At 57.7% G+C, this 16,682-nt stretch overlaps 7 protein-coding genes across 7 annotated transcripts; 3 read left to right on the top strand and 4 right to left on the bottom strand.

Moving 5' to 3' along the window:
- Positions 1-57: 57 nt before the first annotated feature.
- Positions 58-3,178, bottom strand: PHSY_002050 (potential fatty-acyl coenzyme A oxidase; the record flags this gene model as incomplete). Its single annotated transcript, XM_012332675.1, has 2 exons — positions 58-2,211; positions 2,897-3,178. The coding sequence occupies 2 exons, from the start codon at positions 3,176-3,178 to the stop codon at positions 58-60; spliced, it is 2,436 nt and encodes an 811-aa protein (XP_012188065.1).
- An 837-nt stretch (positions 3,179-4,015) lies between these two features.
- Positions 4,016-7,309, top strand: PHSY_002049 (hypothetical protein; the record flags this gene model as incomplete). The annotated part of the gene is made up of 1 exon (XM_012332674.1): positions 4,016-7,309. The coding sequence occupies one exon, from the start codon at positions 4,016-4,018 to the stop codon at positions 7,307-7,309; it is 3,294 nt and encodes a 1,097-aa protein (XP_012188064.1).
- Positions 7,310-7,932: 623 nt separating this feature from the next.
- On the top strand, positions 7,933-9,711 carry PHSY_002048 (hypothetical protein; the record flags this gene model as incomplete). Its single annotated transcript, XM_012332673.1, has 1 exon — positions 7,933-9,711. The coding sequence occupies one exon, from the start codon at positions 7,933-7,935 to the stop codon at positions 9,709-9,711; it is 1,779 nt and encodes a 592-aa protein (XP_012188063.1).
- Positions 9,712-9,755: 44 nt separating this feature from the next.
- PHSY_002047 (hypothetical protein) lies at positions 9,756-11,225 on the bottom strand (the record flags this gene model as incomplete). The annotated part of the gene is made up of 1 exon (XM_012332672.1): positions 9,756-11,225. The coding sequence occupies one exon, from the start codon at positions 11,223-11,225 to the stop codon at positions 9,756-9,758; it is 1,470 nt and encodes a 489-aa protein (XP_012188062.1).
- Positions 11,226-11,719: 494 nt separating this feature from the next.
- On the bottom strand, positions 11,720-14,113 carry PHSY_002046 (glycoside hydrolase; the record flags this gene model as incomplete). Its single annotated transcript, XM_012332671.1, has 1 exon — positions 11,720-14,113. One exon carries the CDS (start codon positions 14,111-14,113, stop codon positions 11,720-11,722), a length of 2,394 nt encoding a protein of 797 aa, XP_012188061.1.
- Positions 14,114-14,785: 672 nt separating this feature from the next.
- PHSY_002045 (helicase C-terminal domain-containing protein) lies at positions 14,786-15,076 on the top strand (the record flags this gene model as incomplete). The annotated part of the gene is made up of 1 exon (XM_012332670.1): positions 14,786-15,076. One exon carries the CDS (start codon positions 14,786-14,788, stop codon positions 15,074-15,076), a length of 291 nt encoding a protein of 96 aa, XP_012188060.1.
- A 933-nt stretch (positions 15,077-16,009) lies between these two features.
- PHSY_002044 (polyketide synthase) lies at positions 16,010-16,420 on the bottom strand (the record flags this gene model as incomplete). Its single annotated transcript, XM_012332669.1, has 1 exon — positions 16,010-16,420. One exon carries the CDS (start codon positions 16,418-16,420, stop codon positions 16,010-16,012), a length of 411 nt encoding a protein of 136 aa, XP_012188059.1.
- Between the last annotated feature and the right edge of the window lie 262 nt (positions 16,421-16,682).

The following is a 16,682-nucleotide window of genomic DNA, read 5'->3' as shown; positions in this document are numbered from 1 at the left end:
TACCATGAATGAAAGAATTCTCTATGACACTGTTCTTGCGACAATTTTTAAGCAAAACTACAACTTGGCACGCGGCAGATCCGAATCAAAGTCGGTGGTGTTCATATCGTGGATGTCGACGTTCCACTTGGCCGAGTTCAATGGCTCGCGCAGAGCAAAGTCGAAGAGGGCCTCGTACACGTTACCATCCGATCGACCCAGGGCCGAGTTGAGCAGGTAATCGGGCACGGCAAACGCATCGACAAGCGCAACCGCGTTGGGTCGCACCTCCACCATGATCTCCTGCACCTTGCTGCCCAGCAGGTGGAACTGCTGTCCGTTGATGTAACCGGAAGCGAGGAAGTCGGCCGACTCCTCCTGCATCGTGTTGCACGCCCACAACAGGAAGATCTTCTGCACGATCTGTCGCAACGCTGGCTGCGAGTTGAGCTTGTCGTCCTTGAGGATGGCCATACCAAAGTTGCGCACCAACAGGTACTGCGAGTGTGCCTTGGAGCATCGGTAGAGCTCGACGAGCAACGAGTTCCACGATCGCTTGGCATCGTCTCGCAGCGCCAGCGTCTGCTCGGTCAGGTAGGCGGCACGGTGACCGAACGCGCGCATGAAGAAGAGCGGGTCGTACAGATCGCCGCTGAACTGGATCTCGGCCTTCTCGTGCTTGTTGTCGAGGTAGCGGATCATGTAATCGGTGGTGATGTTCTTGTCCACCTTGCCCTTGCCGCTCTTGATGGCGCGCATCGTCTTGAACAGGTAGCGCGTGCACTGTTGCGAAAGCATGTACGAGTCACCCTCCCACGTTGCGTTGGGCAGGTAGTTGGCGTAAAAGTCGGGCAGTCCCGAGGCCATGCTGTAGCCGTGACCACCGCACGCCTTTCGGCAGACCTCGATGGCGTCGCTGGCGTAGAGCGTGGTCAACGATTTGAGACCCGAACTCGAGGCGTGCGTGTCGGCGAGCAGGGAAAGGTCACCGGACTCGATGTTGGCCTGGTTCTGCTCGTACAGCTCGAACATGAAGCGCGACGTGTAGTGGAAGGCAAACGCCTGCGCCAAGATGGGGAACAGTCGGATCTGAACCATGGTGTAGTCCAACACCTGCGTCTCGAGCGGCTTGCCATCCTGGCCGAACTTGGGTGCATCGCGGTCGGCAAACTGCCTTCGCACGGCGCAGTAGCGGATGGCGACGGTGACGGCGCGCATGAGCACGGTCGAGGCGTCGCGCACAATGTTAGCGCGCACCCAGGTGAGCGTACCGTAGGCGAGCTTGGCGTTGGGCGGTGGCAGGTACTTGCCCGTCTCGGGCTCGACCTTGGAGAAACGGGCGAGGAGGTTAAAGTGCGGTACGCGGACGTGCTCGAACAGCATGAAACCGTTGTCGGTGGTGTTGTATCCTGCCTTGGGACCAATGTCGCCGATGGTGCGTCCGGGGAGCATCTCACGGGTCTTGACGTCGCGGATGGGGACGACAAAGGGGTGTGGGCCGTAGCTCTTGTTGTTGATGATCAGCTGGGCCATGACGACGGCGTGGTCGGCTGTCCTGCCGAGACCACCGATCCACCACTTGCTGGCGGTCAAGGTGGGGCTGTGGATCTCCCACTCTTGCGTGTCGGCGATCCACGTAGCGGTGGTCTCAATGCCCTGCACGTTGGAACCGTGACCCAACTCGGTCTGGGCGTAGCATCCGATGATCTCGTACTTGGCAGCAGGCTCGTAGAAGGCCTTGCGCTGCTCGTCGTTACCCTGGTTGTAGAGCGTGGTCAGGAACATGCTCTTGTGAAGACCCATGGGACCAGGCAGGTCGGCGAGCTTTTCGGCCATCGAGATCTCGGTCTGACCCCAGCCGTGCTCGGCGGCGAGCTGAGCCAGACGCTTGTCCTTGAGCATGGCACGTCGGAACTTGTCGGCGCGGCCATAGTAGTAGTCGGAGGTCTTGTCAAAGACGGGATCCGAGGTGAGGATGCCTACGAGGTGTTCCTGGAGCTCGAGGAACTGCTTGCCGTGGATGTACTCTGCGAGAGCCTTGGAGTCGAACGAGGCCTTGGAACGCTCGTAGGCAAGCAACTCGCGACCGGGAACGCCCGCAGGCTTGAGACCGGCTGGCAACTCGATGTATCGAGGCGGAGCCATTTTGACGAAGAGGAGAGGAGAGGAGAAGAACTTGGGGCGAACAACGATCTCGCTTGACTCAGAAAAGGAAAGAGATATGGGTCGAGCCTGGGATTGGGAAGGAGAGGGTGCAGGTGTGGAGATGGAAGTGTGGGGAAAGGATGGAGTGATATATATGACCTGACGCCACAGTTGCCAACAGGAAGGACGCGGAAGATTGGCAGGTCGAGCAGGAGCAGACCCGCTTGAACCGGCAACAACCGAGAGAAAGTGGGGCGCGAATCTGCCGGAAAGGTGTTGGCCCAAACAACGAGGCAAAAGCCGAATCGCTGGAAATTGAGAGCGTCAGGGCCAGTGAGCGGGATGGAATTTGTTTGCGAAACGCAGCCCGACGTCGGCCTGAAAGCAAACTTAACCGGAGAGGCACAGGCAAAGAGAAGCGCTGCCTCGTACCTATTCTCCACCCCGATCTGGGAAGACAGCAATCCCAACTGCGAGACCTAGGAACAAGCTCAAATTGGTGTGCTATACATTTCGCAAAGGCAACAAGGACCAGGCCATTGCCATGACGTTGATTGGCAGGGACGCCAAGGCAGCAGGCAACCCGGTCGCATTTCGTGCAAAATCAGGCCGTGTATAGCTCTGCTCTCCCCAGATCAGTCGGTTCGTTCAATGCTGCATTTTGTCGCGCAGTGGTAAACCCCGCATGGCTGAGGTAAAGCGGTGCGCTAAGCAGCGGTGCACGACCGGTTATTGGAAGCATCAGCCGACCGGATCGGCCGTGTTGGCTGACTGCCTGTGCGAAGTTTATATTTATCGAGGAAATTCCAATTCCGATTTTGATTTCGGTCAGCGTCATCGACGTTTGCCGGATCGGTCGGCACTCGCTGAACCCGACCGTCATGCTTTCTTGCATTTGTAAGCTGTTAAAGTGGGAAACTTCTAAGTCCTCTTTGGCATTAATGATGGTGCGCGTTAACATATCCTCATAGATAAAAATCTGACTCGCACGACACGCCGAGCTCATGGTTTGGCTTTCCGATGGAGCTGAGTCGAGGCGAATCGCGGTTTTCATTTGCGGCGAGATGCGCAATCTAGGACGAGGTTAAATTCGAGTTAAAGCTCGAAACCTCTTCTTTCTGGTTGGCAATCGGCAGCCAAGCTGTCTCCTTTGAAAAGTGCGCATGTCCGTCAAGTCCTCGGAGAAGATGAACGACGCTGGAGCCAATTGTTTCGACCTTTCAGGCACACCTTTCTCGCTTCCCCACGCCCCCACGCCCTCGTCGAGTGTTCCTGTGTCGAGACGACAATCGCATTCCACCGCTCTGGTCGCGGACTCTAATCTCCGTGAATGACACGAGCCAAGCGACGAATAGGAATGAGCCTCATCTGGTCGCGTGTCGTGTTCATTTGCTCGTTGACGTTTAATCGTATGGAAAAAGTGGGACGGGTACAGGCCACGAGCGTATTGTTTGACTCGAGCTTGACGTGCTTGGTTGGTTCGGCTGTCCGATAATGAACGGCTGTGCATGTGCAATCACTCAAGCCACGCTTCCATCGGAACTTGACTCGTCGCCCTTGTACCGCATCCTCTCTTGTCCATCTGCCTCTCCCTCGTCGCCATTCTGCTCACCGCTTCCGAAGCTTGAACTCTGTCTCAGCCTTTGCATCCTTCCGGTGCTCCTGCATACCGCAAACCACTGCATTCCGCCGACTTGCCCCCCTTCCCGAGCGTCGGCTCGATCGCAGGTCTCCCGATAGACGCTCGCAGTCCGTTGGCTCCCCCCACGCCTTGGTTGGTGCATCCGAACACAAAGCTCAGCACTGCTTGCCTTCCTCCGCGGCCTTGTCAACATCCTCCTTTCCTTCCTGACTCGTCTGCGCATCCTTGCTATCTTGGCTTCTTCCTGCAATGCCAAAGCGTCCTCCTGCTCGGCCGCAAGCCACTTCGCCTTCCGATCACGCACCACGTTCAGCTTCCAACACCGCCAACACTTCGGCCACGTCGGCGTCGAGGTACTACGACCATCGCTTACACCGCACATCCTCGTCTTCCTCCTCTTCCTCGTCGCCTGCTTCCGACGTCACGCTTCCACCTCTGCGCACCGCCTTGGCTTCCAGCACGCCCATCCCGCACGGTTCTGCCCTGCCACCTCCTCTGCTTCCGCCTACCTCCTTGGCTCAGCGCTCCGAGTCTTCCTCGTATCAGCATAGTGGTACTGGCTCTGCTTCAAGCCTGTACAAACCCTTCGTATCGCCAGGCCATCTCATCCACAGTGGTCGTGTCACCCTGCCCGCCACCAACGCCTCGCCGCGGCCCACCCCTCATCCACCCACCAACACTTCACAGTCTGCCAGCATGAATTCCAATTCAGAGGACTCCTCCCTCCCATTGAACGGCGCAGATACTGCCAGCTCGGATGCTGCAAAGAAAAAGTCGACCAAGAAAGCCGTCTCGTGCGAGCCGTGTCGTCGACGCAAGCTCAAATGCGATCGAGGATGGCCTTGCGGTGCATGTCGTGATCGCGGCGAGTCCAGCAAGTGCGAGTGGGCCGAAGGCGTTCGTCCTCAGACTACCGGTAGAGACACCGGAGACTCTTCACAGGTCAATGAACGCCTCGATCGTCTCGAAGCCATGATGGGTGCCATCGCAGGATCTCTCGGTGTCGAGCTGCCCGGCTCCAAGACTTCTTCATCATCCACCTCAGCGCAAGCTGCCCACAGGAAAGTGAGCTCCGCCAGCGCCGCCTCGTCAACCACAGCCTCTACCTCCAAGCTCTCTACGCTCGCAGAGCTTGGCGCCGTCGAAGCCAACAGAGCCGCTCTCGCCTCCACCTCTTCCAACGACAGTCGCACACCGCGTCCCTCCTACGCAGCCGGCTCTATCTCTTGGGGCTTCGGTTTCGGCTTCTCGCAAATGCATCAGTACTCTTCAGAGGAGCTAACGCGCAAGACGTTGTTTGATCTACTCACTCTTCTGCCGGACAACAGCATCGTTCGCAGCCTCACCGACTTTTACTTCAGAGAACTCTCCTGGATGGCTCACCTCATCCCCGAAGACAATTTCCGCAAGCGACAACGCACCATCGAAGAGGTCAGACTCTTCTGGGATGGCCGCCCCGATGCGCTCCCTTACGCAGAGATGCGCGACGCCCTACGACTCGTCGCCACCATTCACGCTCTCTGCGGTGCCGCGCTCGTGTTTGGCGAACCGTTGGAAGGCGAGATCCTGCTCGAAAAGTTTGGCAAGCAAGCCTTCACCGTTTTCTTGGACGCGGCTCAGCATGCGCTCACCGTGCTTGACATTTACGAGGAGCTTCACATCGACAACGTTCGCACCATGGTCCTGTTGAGCTCGTGCCTCAGTGCGCTCAAAGGTCCGGCCGTCGGATCTGCCATGATGGCCAACATCTGTTTTATGGCGTATGCGCTCCAGCTCGACGTCGAGCCTCCCGAATCTATGCCGGTCGATGAGCGCAAGGATCGCATCGGTCTCTTCGCCACGCTCTGCATCCAGGACTGGTTTTCTGCGGGCAACGTCAAGCGCAGCTACATCATCGACCCGGCCAACACCAGCCTGCCCTCGCTTTTCGGTCCGGACGCGCACAACAACGAGATGGTCTCGCTGCCCATGCGATACAAGATCAAGCTCAGCGACGTCGCTCGTCGCGCAAGCCATCGCATCCGCATGAGCGAGGATGAAGCGTACGAGTTCACCAAGCAGCTGCATCAAGAGGTTGTCGCCATCGAGGCCGGTATCCCCGAACATCTTCGCTTCGACGACTCGCTCATCGACTCGGCGGATGACCCGGACAATCCAGAAAGGTGGCACCGATCCGCCATGGCTCTGGCAGTGCAGATGCAACTGCTCACCCTCCACAAACGCTTCTACGTCCAGTCGTGGACCAACCCCAAGTACAAGGAGTCGAGAGACATCAGCTTTGCCGCTTCCATGCTCATCATCAAGGTCTTCCGCAACGCTTTCAAGTGGTTCACACCGCGCGAGAATGCCACGCTGGATGAACAGCGAGCCGTGATCAGCGAGGGGATGCGCACCCAACACAATTCCGTTTCGCGTCTGTGGTTCTTTGCCCAGATGTCGATCATCGCCTCGCTCGTGCTCATCCACTTTGTTTCGATGCTCGACACGCATCCGCAAGAGTCGTGCGACTGGGACAGCTCCGAGCTGCGTGCGCAGATCACCGACGACCTCAAGTTCGTGCGTCTGCTGCTTCAAGCTCTGTCGAGCAAGTCGAAGCTCGCCATGGACGGAGCCCGGGCGATCCAACCGCCGGAGTCCAATCGCAACAAGCGCAAAGCTGACGAGGCGCTCGCCGGCTCGAGCCTTCCGCCCGGTGCAACACGAGGCGGTGGACCGTTGCACAGCCGTTCGGCCGACAGTCTGCCTGTCCGTAACCCGAGCTGGTACTCGACCTCATCGGGCTACTCGGGCGGATCTACACCTGGTTTGACTCAAGCTCAACGCACCTCGCCCGCCTACAATTCGCCTGGATCGGGCAGCAACAGCTCGCACAGCCTTGCGCACTCGGCTTCGGCCTCGTCTCTCGAGCGGCCCAAGCTGCCCTTCGACGGTCAGGTGGCGCCTCCGAGTGCCAACTCGTTCGACGACATAGAAGCGCTCTGGCAGAAGCAGCCGTGGCAAACCGCCTCGCTTCGCATGGGCACTTCGCCAGGCGTCTCACCCAACAACGGGTTTCCCACAAAGGGCCGAGCCGCGTCTGGTACAGGCAGCTCGCTCGTCCCCAACGGCGCCAATGGCAGCGGCTACTTTGCGGGAACGGGAAAAACCGGCCAAGCTCGTCCACCGTCGGCGGCGGTCATGCCTGGACTCACGGCTGCACCTACCAACGCCGACGCCACCAGCTCGAATCCAGATTGCCCCTACATTTGCGCTAGCTTCTTCGGACCGGATGCGAGCTTCAATGATCTGGCGCGCGCCGAGGCTGCCATCGGCCGACAAGATGCCAGTTATGGATACCCAGTGGCTCCCTTGAGTCCCTTCACGGCATCGTTCATCAACAGTTTGGATCAGTACGTGGCCAGTCTGGACGAGCCTTTGCCGTCGGCGAGTCCGGCGGCGGTGCCGATTCCTGTGACGGGCGTCAGTATGGCTGTGCCTCAGAGTCATGCTGTAGTCCAGGCCGCTGCGACAGGAAATGGTAGCGCAGCGGCTGGGCCGAGATGATCTTGTGATGATGGATACGTTGTACCTTTGTCAGAATAGTTATGGAAATAGTTATGGATTGGCAATGAAACCACCACCACCATTTACGCTTTACCGACGGTCTTTTGGCCGAAGCCGAGTTATCAGTGGACTTGAAGAGATGTTTCGACCGCCACGAGGCACACCGCGCGCTTTGATTTCTGCCACGTGAATGAAGAGAGTCCCACGGCAGTTACCGTCAGGTTTTGGGTTTGTATTGCCGACGGCGAAGAAAAGCGGCTTTAGATTTGACGGGCGTGCACAAGCACAGTACGTACGGCGTGCATTTCTGTTGTGGGGTGTTTGGCCCGGCTTGAACGCCGAAGAGTTGGTTTGGCTCGTGTGGTTGCGCCTGTGCTTGGGCCAGGCAAACAACGATTTGGCCTTTGAAACCCGAACGGGTTCCCCCCGCCTTACTCCTTGCTTGCCGTGGAAGCACAGACAGCGTCCTTCTTGTGCAGCCGCTGCTTCGGTACACATGCTTCCGGTTATCGGCAGATCAAGACTCCTTCCCCCATAACTATACCACCGTACTCCTTGATCAACCTTTCGCTCCTGACTCGTACCACATCCTTCAGACCATTCTCACAAGCAAATAGCAAAGGATGACGACTGCACGCTCTCCGTTCGATTGGTCGGTGACCGACCCGCACCACAACAACGAGTACATGCGATTCGCATCTCGTCGATCCACCGTTCTCTCCACAAAAGGTGTCGTCGCATCCTCTCAACCGCTCGCCTCTTCGGCCGGTATCGAGATCCTCAATGCAGGAGGTAATGCGGCCGATGCAGCCGTTGCAGTGGCTGCCGCGCTCAACGTCACCGAGCCATGCAACACGGGCATCGGCGGCGACGCCTTCTGCTTGTTCTACGACGCCGAGAAACGCACCGTCCGAGCGTTCAACGGATCCGGTCGTGCACCTCAAGCCATGACGCTCGACGTGCTTCGCTCCAAAGGCGTCGACGGCATCGAGATCCCCGGAAACAGCATCCACAGCGTCACCGTTCCCGGCGCAGCCGCCGCCTGGGTCGACACCGTCGAGAAGCTCGGCAGCGGAAAGCTGACTATGCAGGACATCCTCGCACCCGCCATTCGTCTCGCCGAACAGGGATATCCGGTCCACGAGAGCACCGCTTATCTTTGGGGTCGTAGCGAGAAGCTCATCAAGAATGCTTCGCCCAACTCGGACGAGATGCTCTTCCAGGGACGTGCACCTCGGACGGGTGAATTGATGCGCATGCCGACGCTCGCACGCACCTTCCGCGAGCTGGCGACAAAGGGCAAAGAAGGCTTCTACACAGGTCGCGTCGCTCAGGCCATTGTCGATCTGGTGAAATCTCAAGGCGGCGTGATGGAGCTGGACGATCTCAAGGATCACCTCGACAGGGGCACGGAGGAGGTGAAGCCGATCCAGTACACGTACAACCACCCTGCTGCTGCGGGTGATCTGGAGGGCAAAGAAGGCGTCACCATGTACGAGTGTCCGCCCAACGGCCAGGGTCTGACCACGCTCGTCGCTTTGGGCATCCTGGACGAGCTGCAGAACCAGGGCAAAGTCGGTGACCTCGCTTCGGTCAAACACAATTCTGTCGAGTACCTGCACGCTCTCATCGAAGCGTTGCGATTGGCCTTCGCCGACACCCGTTACCATGTTTCGGATCCGCACCATTCCGAGCACGACGTAGCCGCGCTCCTGCTCAACCCCAAATACCTCTCGGAACGAGCCAAGCAGTTCGACCCTACCAAAGCCTCGGTCGACCTGGAAAAGGGCAGCCCCGCCAACACCTGCGATACCGTCTACTTCTCCGTCACGGACCAGTACGGAAACGCGTGCAGCTTCATCAACTCCAACTACGCCGGGTTCGGCACGGGCGCCGTCCCCTCCGGCTGCGGATTCACCCTCCAAAACCGCGGCGCCGGATTCACGCTCTCCGCCGACCACCCCAACTGCGTCGCCCCGCGAAAACGCCCTTACCACACCATCATCCCCGCCATGGCCACCCGCGGCGACGAGCTCTTCCTCTCCTTCGGCGTAATGGGCGGCTTCATGCAGCCCCAGGGTCAGATTCAGGTGCTCATGAACGTCCTCCACCACGGCTTCACCGTTCAGGACGCCCTCGACGCACCGCGCTTCTGCATCGGCGCCGGAATGGCCGGCCCAGAAGGCGCCACCTCCGAAGTGTACTTCGAACAGGGCGTAGACCAGAACGTCGTCGACCAATTGGCAAAGATGGGTCATCAGGTCAAGGTCGTCGATGGTTGGGGGAGGTTCCAGTTCGGAAGGGGACAGGTGATCCAGAAGGTGGCCAACGACACAGGCAAGTTGGTCTGGGCCGCTGGTTCCGACCCCCGTGCCGACGGTCAAGCCATCGCTCAAGTCTAGAAAATCACTTCTTGGAATCGCAATTGTCCTTGCCTTATCGGCTTTCAATGATAATACATCTTGTACATCTTCTCCACCTCCTCGTCTCCTCCACTCCAACCCCAAACCACCCTCACCACCTCCGCATCAAACCCCTCCTCCCTCCTCGGCGGCTGTCGATCCTTGAACCAACTCTCGATCGCCGTGTACGGCAACAAGCTCCTCTTCACCTCTTCGCTACTCGTCGGTCCGTGATGCGCGCGAAAATGGTTATTGTGCACACAGACGTGCTTCGGCACGTCAAAGTAGATGCAGCGGATGCGTGCGTTGAGAGTTCGGGCGAGATCGATGTAGTGCTTGCGCGTAGCACGGTCACGATTCGTGTTGTCGACGACGCAGGATTGGCCGGCATCGACGGTGTCGCGAACCACGCGGAGGCACTTTTCTCTTGTTCGCAGCGTGTCTTGGTTGACATGCACGTAGGAAGCCGGCTCGAAGATGCGATTGAAGAGGAACGTCTTGCCGGATGCTGGAGCGCCGACAAAGAGCACGATCTCGGGAGCCTTTGCGTCGTGATCACTGCCCAGGATGGTGCCAGCGGCGCCGGCGTCTTTGTCGATGGACGAAAGCTCCACCGTCACCATGTCGTCCTCTGGCTCGCTGACCAGCCCTTTCAACGTCCCATTAGACTGCTTGAGAGCAGATGGGCTCCAAGGCCTCATCGGCACTTCATACTCCTTGTCCCTCTTCAGAAAGTACTCTTCCGGCGTGTAGAAGCCTATGCCTGCATTCAACGCCCACTTGAGATCCGTATCCTGATGATCACGGTACTTTTTCCTGCCTGCCGCATCACCCACGAAAAAGCTCTGCTCCTTGTCCAGCTCAACCCCACCGTTCTGCCTCAGAAACTCGGTCCACATGCCCAACCTTGGCTTGCGATACTCATCATCACCCAACGCAGCAAACACCCTCATCGGTACATCGATGGCACCCGCGATGTGACCCATCTTCTTCTTCCACGTTGCCAACCCCGATTTGGCAGCGTACGCGGTCTGCTTCTGATTCGTAATGACGACAATGGCGAATCCTTCGAGGTGTTGCTGTCGAATGCGCTCGATGACAGAGAGTGTACCTGCAGGACGCGTTGAGAAGAGGAATTCAAAGTCGTACTCGTCCGTCTTACTGGGGAACGTCTTGTGGTTTTTAGGTCGGACGATGGTGCCGTCCAGGTCGTAGAATGCCACTTTGGCGTTTGGTTGAGGGCCTCCGTAGAGGCCGTGCAAGCATGTCTTGCTGGCGCCGATGGGATCGAGCCATTTCAAGCCTGTAGATGTAGAGGTACCGTTGGTAGAAGAAGCAGAGGTGGTGAGGGTTCGAGGTTGAAAGATGCTAGCAAGTTTGGGAGTTGGCTTTGTGAGGGGCACGCTGCTCAGACCCGGTGCGCGAGTGGGCAGAACAAGCTCTTCCTCATCCGACTCGGCCTTTGTCTTCTTCGCCGTCGACAGACCATCCTGCTGAACGAGCGAGCGCTTCATGCCTACGGCCAAGAATCCGGCATGCGATCCCGCTCGACTAGCCCTTGATGCGCCTCCAGCGCTGAGAACGTTGGCCGCTCGTATTGACCACAGTGTCGCGATGCCTGGTGTTGACGAGCGGCGGATGGCTCGACGGTCGACGTTAGGCTGCAGAGGAGGAAGATGCGCAATAGGAAAGGAGGTCGTGGTTGGTCGAGAAGCTCAATTTCACGAGGTGGTCCGTGATCTCCTGAACCCTAACCGAATACCGAGAAATTGGCAGAAATTGACAGCTGCGTAAAATCTGTTGGATAATGATGGCCGAGAAAATCATTTAATCTAACATGCTTTATGTGGTCCTCCTCCTCGTCCTCCTCTCCCTCTCCGCCTCTCATCCAGCGTACAAACACACTGAGTCACAGACAGAGGTCTTGGAGGGGTTCGATCTTGCTAATACTGTACTACACTAGTTAAGGCCATCCGTTCGTTCTCTAACCAAGAAGGGAGAAGCATCTCTACTCTTCAGCAGCAGTACTGTTCTGGGCAATCACAGGAGGACATTCTGGTCTTGTCAAGTTGGCTCCCAGCTGTCCTCCAAGCCAGATAGCTACTCCATTACTCCACCCAAACCCAAGCTGAACAGCGTATTCCCCCCCAGATCCCGCGGAATTAACGTCACTCGTGTTAAATTTTTCAAACATGTTGCCGATGGCAGTCGAAGCGTTGAGACCATTGGCGGTGAGGACGTCGTCGGGTACAGGCTGGAAAGCCGGGTCGGTGGTGTTGAGTTTTCCACCCGTGGCTCTCCACGAGCAAAGGGCAGACGCGACGTAGCGGTTGGCGAGTTCGCGCACCAGCTCGTCGCGCCAGCTTTCACCGCTCGTGTTGTTGCCCGTGTTCAGGAGTGGGACCACCTCGACTGAAGGGTCGTTGGGGTCGGTGGCACCGGCTAGCGTACGGTTGATAGAGCTGCCCGGCTCGTTCTCGAGACCTTGAACGGGAAGGCTGTCCTCAGACAGGCCGAGCTGGTTGGTACCGTTGACCATGGGCACGAGCGCAAAGGTGCCATTCTCAGCAGCAAGCTGTGGACCGGCACCGAGCATGTCGGGGATGCTGCGCAGTGCCTCGAGCGCAATGTAGGTGTGAGGAGGCCATGCGTTGGCAAAGTCCCACTGCTGACCCGTAGTCACCAGCGAGGCGGGGATCGTTCCGTTGAACCGGTCGACAATGTATCGCAGACCCGAAAATACACCCTGCATGTTCTGTCGACGCTGGTCGATGCTGATCGACTCGTTGACAAACTCCTGCGGCAAGATCTGAGCCCACAGCGGGAAGAAGCCGGCAGGCGTGAAGAACGGTGCACGATCCCCCGAGGTGGTGTTGAAGTCGTAGAAGAATTTCTTGCTGGGATCCCAGAACACGTCCAAAATCGCTGCCTTGCGTGCTTGAGCTTGCTGTGCCCAGTAGTTGGCGCGCGTGGCATTGGCCTGAGTGCCGTTGCCCGACAGCTTGTAGAAGGACGACAGCTTCTGCTCGCATGCAAAGAGGATCGAGTTGAGATCCACAGGAAGCTGAGCAGCCGTGTTGAGGAATCGTTGAGCGGGGATGGTGTCAGTCAGGTTGATGGTGGGACGCGTCGACCAACGAGCAGCCGAGTAATCGCTACCGCTCTCTGCACCGGAAGCGATGTTCGAGTACAATGTGGCCTTTTGAGTCTCGTTGAGCGTCAGATCCGACTCGCTTGCATCTTCCACCGTCTTGTAGTCTTCCAGGTAGCTCTCGGGACGCGGTGCCGAGGTGTCCACCTTGTAGTGGGTGATGTTGTGCGTGGTGTTGGTGAAGGGAGACGTGAACTCGATGGTGCGATTGTTCTTCCAGAACGACATCTCCCGCTCGAGGAGGGGCAGGAAGCGTTCCAGCACCGACGTGTCGTTGTAGGCCTCGATGTACTTGTCGATCATCAATGTGAAGAAGGGCGGCTGCGAGCGGTTCTCGTAGTAGAGACGGTTGCCGTTGGGGATGAAACCGAGCCTGTCGATCAGATCACCAAAGTTTTCGAGGATCGCCTTGACCACCGACTGAAGCTGCGAAGTGATCAAACCTTCCATAACGAAGAAGGTGTCCCAGTAGTAGAGCTCGCGGAAGCGACCGCCAGGAACCACAAACACACGACTCTCGTTGAAAGGAATGAAAGACGACACGCAGCCGTCACACTGAACGCCAGACGGGCTCGACGAGTTGGTGGTTCGGGCGAGCAGCTCCCAGTAGCTGTGGACCTGCTTGAGCCAGTCGCGCACCACCTCATCTTGGACACCGATCAAGAATTTGGGGTCCTCGACGAACTCGTCGCCGAGATCGGCGGGCACCAGCTCAACGCCTTCTGCGACAAAGTTGTCGTCGACGAACTGAACGATTTCTTCGTAGGTGATGTTGCTGGCGTTGCCGCCGCCGAGCGAGTTGAAGTTGGCAAGGACGACGTTTTCCGGCTTGGAGGTGGCCTTGTCGACAAAGGTTTTACTGTCTTCAAAGATACCGGCGAGCTGAACAGCCTGGAGAAGGGGACCGGGACAGTAGATGGGCGACGTGCAGTGCTCCTGTGGGGGCGGCAAAGGACCCGAGGGGATGATGGCACTTGGACTTCCAGTGGCCGAGGGGACAGCTGCAGGAGGCTTCTCGGTCAGTGGGTTGACAGAGGAGCTGGAAGCGGCAGAGCTGGCGGAAGCTGACGCGCTGGTGATGGTAGACGAAGCTGAGCCTGTGGCAGAAGCATCTGTGCTCGTGCTCATGGTTATGGTCGAGCTAGCGGAGCTGGAGGGAGCTTCGCTGCTGGAACTGGAGCCATCTTGAGCTGCGACGAGTGCCAACGCTGGCAGCAACGCTACCAGCGACTTGAGAGCCAACAGACGCATCTTGTTTCGAGAGATGCGGGTGGACGAGATGTGTGGTGGGAGGGGAAGAATCGGCGAGGCTCAGCTTGAATGGTCTGCCTATTTGAGGAACAGGACGATCCGCGCTAGGCCACGAGGGACGTTAGCTCCATTCATGCTGAAGCACCACAGCAAGACCGCAACATGTGACGATGCGTCGAGCGCCTGAGCGGAGCTCCAGGAATAGAGCTGCCCTGTCGAGCTCGACAAAGCTGCCAAGGCCGGCGCCGAGTCGCGCAAGACAAGCCAAACGTCACTTTGCGGAGCGCCGCGTAGTTTGACTGCTTGCCGATGTCTCAGAAGAAAAACTCCCGCATATGCATAAAGAAAATTTCATTTCATTATGCAATTGGCAGCTGCGGCAAAGCAGTCTGTAGCATTTGGTGCTGCTCAATGGCAGCCTCTGCGAAGCCACTGCTTCCTCCGGCAACATAGTGGAATCGTCGACGGCGTTCGGCATCTTGAGCGGCTCAGTGGTGTGACGAAGCGATCGGCCCGAGCCAGTCATATAAGCACCGACACACAAACATGTAGATAATCCGGTTGATCTGTGGGGTTGCTCTGGCTGCTTACAATACTACTTCCTCAAGCGTTCGAGCAGACGAAGGTGCATCTTGAGCGGGGAAATGATCTCGAAGCGTCTCGGGATGAGCGATGGCTTGGATGGCCAGGAGGATCTTCGGACGAAAGCGTGGTGCTGTGCAGGACGTGGGCAAGCGAGGTGGAAGCGACGCAACCGCCTGCGGATCTCGGTCGGTTCCTGGACTCGTTAGGAGAACCTCGCTGCTCTCGCCGTGGACAAAGCCGAACATTGCGGCCGGCGACCAAGATGCCGAGCCTGCTGCTCAAACACCAATCAAGCCGAACGCATACGGCAACTCCTGCTTCGTGGTCGATCGCTGTCACGAGCCGCTACCTGCCGTGTCCAGTGTGTACCAAAGGTGAACGAGCGAGGCCATTGCACAGGTTGCAGATCGCTGACGTCGTCGTGCGTTTTTCTCAAAAATGGGAGTCTTGCGCATTCATCGGCGATTTTGATCAAGGCATCAGGCGATCTGACCTCAAAATTGGGTTCATTTTTATATCATGTGAGACCGTTGCAAGCACACATAAGCTTACACTATTTGTCCCTGTCGGCAGATCGCTGCCGCCCCTTGTCCGCGGATGAAAGGCAGATTTCGAAAGCAGCCTTGGCGTGTGGCTTGACTGGAGTTCAGCTGACCCGAAGCAGTGCCCTCGCCGCCGTGCCCACAGCGTGAACGAACAAGAGGTTGTGCATACACCAGCTACAATTCGTCTGTAGTATGGAAGAGCTCGCGCCGAGGATCGCCGCGGCGATGGCGTCGGTCACCACACGATCTCGGCGGCAGCGGCGGTCACATTCCTTTGGTAGGCTGCTAGCTCCGGCAAATGCAATAATTCCAACCAAGGATTGCAGAGGCTGGGCCAAGATCAAAAACAGCCTTGCAAAATCAAATTGCCGTTTCACCGGGTCTCCACCGTCATCGATCATGGTTGATCTCCTTGGTCACCCCCACATGCGCCGGAGTTGGACCGAATCGTCGGTTCGGACCGTGATTGATGTCCTCTAGTTCTTGCAGCGGGTCCCGTCTCACGAAAGGCTGAGGGAGCACTCTCGCTTCATCGCCGTGGAGATCCACAAGGCAGTTGGTCAAGCCTGCTCCTCTGAAAGCATATCTCGCTGGCTCGATCCGAGCTGCCGTTGGTTCGCGATGTTCCCAAAAGCCAGAAGCGAGGAGCAATGGATCGCGCCACGCTGTACCGCAATGATATTTACATTGCCGAAAAATACAGTGTGTCCGCTGTATGGTACAAGATGATCGCAACCCCTGTCTGAGAAAGGGGTCAAGTGGGAGGTTACATTTGAAGAAAGAGCATCTGTGCTTCCCCTCGATTCGAATCGATGGACAGCCGCCAAAAGGTGAACGGCCCCAAGACAGAAAAGGGGATCGTGCCGAAACTTGGTTCTGGCAATCGGACTAGATCCGAAAGCTGATTACTGTCGTGATTTTGTCGTTCGGTTTTTGCATCAAAGGGCCGATGCGGATTTGGATTTCCGTCGGGCAATTCTATCCGCGATGGTTGCGCGTTGGAGCAACGAACGGCTCGTTCCGCTCTTTGTCGGTGTTGAAGTCTGACGCTTGCCCGCTCTAAGGTTTCAGCGCACACTTCGCTGCTCGCTCGAGTGGGCGATGGAGCTTCGGTGTCAATGTGGGATGCCGATGCCAAGACGGGAATCGACGCTTCCGTGTGGTGACGGCAGCGCATTGCACCGGCAATAAGGTCGCTGCTCCGTCGGTCAAGGACTGACTGCTGCTGCGATTCGTTGGCAGATTAACCGGACCGGTTGCATCGCAGCCGCTGGACGCCCTCGCCATCTCATTTGGCTATCCGCAATCTCAGCCGCTACGAATTGATCATCGAAGTCGAGCTCAGTCTAGTGGGCTGGTGAGCAAAGCAAGATTGTGCGGCGACTCGAGACTCAAAGCATTGCCAAATCCGCTCTTCGTGAGTGCATGCAGCGCAGACC

Source organism: Pseudozyma hubeiensis (assembly GCF_000403515.1).
Source record: "Pseudozyma hubeiensis SY62 DNA, scaffold: PHS21, whole genome shotgun sequence".
In the NCBI taxonomy this organism is placed as follows: domain Eukaryota; kingdom Fungi; phylum Basidiomycota; class Ustilaginomycetes; order Ustilaginales; family Ustilaginaceae; genus Pseudozyma; species Pseudozyma hubeiensis.
This window is presented reverse-complemented; position numbering and strand designations above follow the sequence as displayed.